Below are 5,215 nucleotides of genomic sequence, written 5' to 3' on the forward strand. Positions count from 1 at the left end.
TTATATTTCTCTTTCATTTTCTATTTTCATACCTATTTTTAATAAAATTTAGCAATTTCTTATTGAATGTTAGCTATTTTTTATACTATTTATTATTATTTTTATTATACTTATTTGTCCTTTAAATTTAATTCTATTTTAATAAGGATAAGTTAAATTGATGATGAAGGTGTTTTTAATTTAGGGTTTACTTTAAAAAACTGTTCTAAATTAACAAATTTAGATCTTTATTTATAGTAAAAATAATTATTTTTAAAAAATTTTTATTTATTACAATTTTAGCTTATTATTTGAAAATTAGCTAAAGTTATTTATTTATTTATCATTAATAATAAAAGAGAAAATAACTTTGGTAAATAGGGAATATCAAATTTATTTGCTAATTTATCAAGCAGTACTAGTCTCACAACTTTAAATCTTAAACTCGGGTAAAACAAGATATTTTATAAAAAATAATAACCAATTATTGTTCAACTATTTAATTTTTATACAATTAATAAAGAAAATCATCTAATAAAACTTAAATTTTTTTATAAATAAAATTAATTTTTTTCAATCTTTAAAACAATAATAATAGATTAATTGATTTTATGAAGTATTAAAACTCTAGCCTGCCCTAATTTACCTTAACTTACCTAAGCTAATTTAATTTAATTTATTGCTTTTCATCAATTTAATATTGATTTCATTATTTACCACTAATTAATTACAATAATAAATTCTTATGAAAAGATTATGAACAAAACAAACAAGTAGATAATAAAAATATATAATATATACTAATATTAAAGAAGCATGCAAGCTGAAAAAGATGTATAAATTAAAAATTAATTTCAAAATAGATAAAAAAATAATACTTATTTGTGTGAAAAAAACAAAATTCATTTTATACTTTTTTAAAATTCATAAATAATATTAATTATAAATAACATTTAAGATAAATTAATATCTATTCAATAATCTTAAATACCAAAAGTATAGTAAATTTAATTATTAAGATTTAAGCGAATAAAAAAAATGATACAAAAATAAACTAAAACAATAATTATAGATTCATTCATTTTATGAAGTGTTAAATCCCTAGCAAACCCTATATTACCTTACCTTACCTAAGCTAATTTAATTTAATTTAATTTATTGCTTTTCATCAATTTAATTTTAATTTCATCATTTATTTATGGCTAATTAATTACAATAATAAATTCTTATAAATAGATTTAGAACAAAATAAACAAGTAGAAAAATAAAAACATATAATTTATATTAATTTTTATTAGAATCTAAGAAGAAAAAATCAGTCGCAATTTACTATTAGCTTTAAATTAAATTTTCAATCAACTATGCTTGCTTGTTTGTTTGTTTGTTTGTTTGTTTGTTTGTTTGTGTGAAAAAAACAAAATATCTAAAATAAAAACAAAATTTAATTTGTATTTTTCTAAAATTCATAAATGATACTATTTATGATAAATAATATTTAAGATAATTAAAGAGTAGGTAGTATCTATCTATTAAACAATCAAAATGATCAAGAGCATATTCAATTAAATTAGTAAATTTGAAACAAACCAAAAAAAATGAGAAAAAAAAGATTAATCAAAAAGTGTTTGAACAAAATAATAAAAGAATTTTTATTTTCTGAAGCTGCTTTAATCCCAAATTTAGTTTATTATTTTTCGTCCATTTAATTAATTTTAACTCTAATAATTCATTACTAATTAATTACAATAATATTCTTATAAAATTAATTAAACCTATTATAAGAAAGAATACATATGAAATAATTGAAAGCTAAATGAACTAAAAAAAAGATTTTTTTAATTTTAATTATTGGTAAACTAAAGATAAAATGAATCTTCTTGAGAGAGAAAAAAAAATAAATATAAAAGAAAAGTTTGGAATCTTTAGGATGTATCAGATACTTTGTTTTTTTATTTTTAAAATTTACTCTTATTTTAAAAAAAAGTTTTTAAGATGATAGGTAATGCTTTTTTTTACCTATTGGCCCTAAAATGCTCCAATTGTATATTCTCTATAGTGAATATTAAATTAATTTTTTTGTGATATCTCTTCATAATACCAAATATATAAATTAATATTTGATAATTAATTAATTATTATATTTATTTGTTCTTTTTATCCATTTAAAATTAATTAATTAATTAATTAATTAAATTTCATAAATTGCTATTCAATATTTTTGTGAAAAAAAAATAAATGATATAATAGATTAAAAAATATAAAAAATTAGAAGAAGTAATTATTAATTTTTTTATTAATATCCTTTTAATTTATATAAATTAATAAAAAAAGTTTTTAAGCTCTTCACTTTTATCTCATTAGGTTCTCCATATTGATCTGAAGTATAATTAATTAAAAAAATTACTTTTATTATTATTAATATTTTTTGTACATTTAATTTTCAATTTATTTAAATAAATAATTTTTATAAAAGAGATTATCATCATTATTTATTGATTTTTATAAAAACAAAAATTTTTTAGCTATTTTAACAAAATTTTCATTTCAATTTTTAATAATTTATTATTTGATATTTTTTCTTCGTTTTTTGCTATTAAAACCAACACTTAATAAAAGCAGTTTATTTTTTTTGCATTGTAATATTTTTAATTATAAAAGTTAATTTAAAACATTAAAGAACTTTTAATTTATTTGATTTGCTTTCCTTTTTCTTTTTATTATGATTTCTTATTTTTTCATTCTTTGTTAATTTTATTAATTAATCTTATTATTTCATATTATTTCTTCATTTTTTCCACCTAATTAACTAGAGTAAAATGCCTATTTAATTTATAAAAGGCAAAATGTAATATATCTTAATAACATAATAAATAAAGCTAAATTAGCTTAAAGCAGCTTTATTTTTGAGTTTTTAGAAAGCTTTAAATTCACAAAATGTAAAATTTGAAATAATATTTATGATAACATGTCATTTTTTTTGAAAAAAATAAATTTTGAAAAACTAGGATGGAAAAAAATTCATAAAAAATATTTAAAATTTTAATTTTATAAAATGTAAAAACTGGTTTTTAAAACTCTCTTTTTGTAAGTTTGTATTGCAACTTACTCTATTTAATAATATATTTTTTCTTCAATATTTAAAAAGTTTTAATTAAATTGGTGCAATGGGTGCATCAGGCTTAGGTTCTGGTTTAGCAAATTGCATTAATCTCTCAAATTTGACACTTAAACTTCGGTAAAAACAGTTTATTTGTTTTGGATTGTGATATTTTAAATTATAAAAACTAATTAAAAACAATAAAGTTCTTTTTTCTTTTTCTTTTTATTGTGCTTGCTTTTTTTTTGTTCTTTCTTTGTTAATTTAGCTCATCATTTTATTTTCAACTTTTGCTTTTATTATTAATTAATTAATCTTATTATTTCATATTTTTTCTTCATTTTTTATTTCTAATTAACTATTTAATGATATATTTTTTCTTCAATATTTAAAAAGTAGCAATTAAATTGGTGCAATGGGTGCATCAGGCTTAGGTTCTGCTTTAGCAAATTGCATTAATCTCTCAAATTTGACACTTAACCTTTTGTAAAAACAGTTTATTTGTTTTGGATTGTGATATTTTAAATTATAAAAACTAATTAAAAACAATAAAGCTCTTTTTTCTTTTTCTTTTTATTGTGCTTGCTTTTTTTTTGTTCTTTCTTTGTTAATTTAGCTCATCATTTTATTTTCAACTTTTGCTTTTATTATTAATTAATTAATCTTATTATTTCATATTTTTTCTTCATTTTTTATTTCTAATTAACTATTTAATGATATATTTTTTCTTCAATATTTAAAAAGTAGCAATTAAATTGGTGCAATGGGTGCATCAGGCTTAGGTTCTGCTTTAGCAAATTGCATTAATCTCTCAAATTTGACACTTAAACTTCGGTAAAAACAGTTTATTTGTTTTGGATTGTGATATTTTAAATTATAAAAACTAATTAAAAACAATAAAGTTCTTTTTTCTTTTTCTTTTTATTGTGCTTGCTTTTTTTTTTGTTCTTTCTTTGTTAATTTAGCTCATCATTTTATTTTCAACTTTTGCTTTTATTATTAATTAATTAATCTTATTATTTCATATTTTTTCTTCATTTTTTATTTCTAATTAACTATTTAATGATATATTTTTTCTTCAATATTTAAAAAGTAGCAATTAAATTGGTGATGAAGGTGCATCAGGCTTAGGTTCTGGTTTAGCAAATTGCATTAATCTCTCAAATTTGACACTTGATCTTAGGTAAAAACAGTTTATTTGTTTTGGATTGTGATATTTTAAATTATAAAAACTAATTAAAAACAATAAAGCTCTTTTTTCTTTTTCTTTTTATTGTGCTTGCTTTTTTTTTTGTTCTTTCTTTGTTAATTTAGCTCATCATTTTATTTTCAACTTTTGCTTTTATTATTAATTAATTAATCTTATTATTTCATATTTTTTCTTCATTTTTTATTTCTAATTAACTATTTAATGATATATTTTTTCTTCAATATTTAAAAAGTTTTAATTAAATTGGTGCAATGGGTGCATCAGGCTTAGGTTCTGGTTTAGCAAATTGCATTAATCTCTCAAATTTGACACTTAACCTTTTGTAAAAACAGTTTATTTGTTTTGGATTGTGATATTTTAAATTATAAAAACTAATTAAAAACAATAAAGCTCTTTTTTCTTTTTCTTTTTATTGTGCTTGCTTTTTTTTTGTTCTTTCTTTGTTAATTTAGCTCATCATTTTATTTTCAACTTTTGCTTTTATTATTAATTAATTAATCTTATTATTTCATATTTTTTCTTCATTTTTTATTTCTAATTAACTATTTAATGATATATTTTTTCTTCAATATTTAAAAAGTAGCAATTAAATTGGTGATGAAGGTGCATCAGGCTTAGGTTCTGGTTTAGCAAATTCCATTAATCTCTCAAATTTGACACTTGACCTTTAGTAAAAACAGTTTATTTGTTTTGGATTGTGATATTTTAAATTATAAAAACTAATTAAAAACAATAAAGCTCTTTTTTCTTTTTCTTTTTATTGTGCTTGCTTTTTTTTTTGTTCTTTCTTTGTTAATTTAGCTCATCATTTTATTTTCAACTTTTGCTTTTATTATTAATTAATTAATCTTATTATTTCATATTTTTTCTTCATTTTTTATTTCTAATTAACTATTTAATGATATATTTTTTTCTTCAATATTTAAAAA

At 18.2% G+C, this 5,215-nt stretch overlaps 1 protein-coding gene across 1 annotated transcript; it reads left to right on the top strand. All coding sequences in view use genetic code 6, as the record gives it.

Annotated features, from left to right (window-relative positions):
• Positions 1-3,143: 3,143 nt before the first annotated feature.
• TTHERM_000980963 (hypothetical protein) lies at positions 3,144-4,987 on the top strand (the record flags this gene model as incomplete). The annotated part of the gene is made up of 6 exons (XM_012797827.1): positions 3,144-3,214; positions 3,473-3,562; positions 3,821-3,910; positions 4,170-4,259; positions 4,519-4,608; positions 4,867-4,987. 6 exons carry the CDS (start codon positions 3,144-3,146, stop codon positions 4,985-4,987), a joined length of 552 nt encoding a protein of 183 aa, XP_012653281.1.
• Positions 4,988-5,215: the final 228 nt, after the last annotated feature.

The sequence above is a fragment of the Tetrahymena thermophila genome (assembly GCF_000189635.1).
Source record: "Tetrahymena thermophila SB210 genomic scaffold scf_8254634, whole genome shotgun sequence".
Taxonomy (NCBI): domain Eukaryota; phylum Ciliophora; class Oligohymenophorea; order Hymenostomatida; family Tetrahymenidae; genus Tetrahymena; species Tetrahymena thermophila.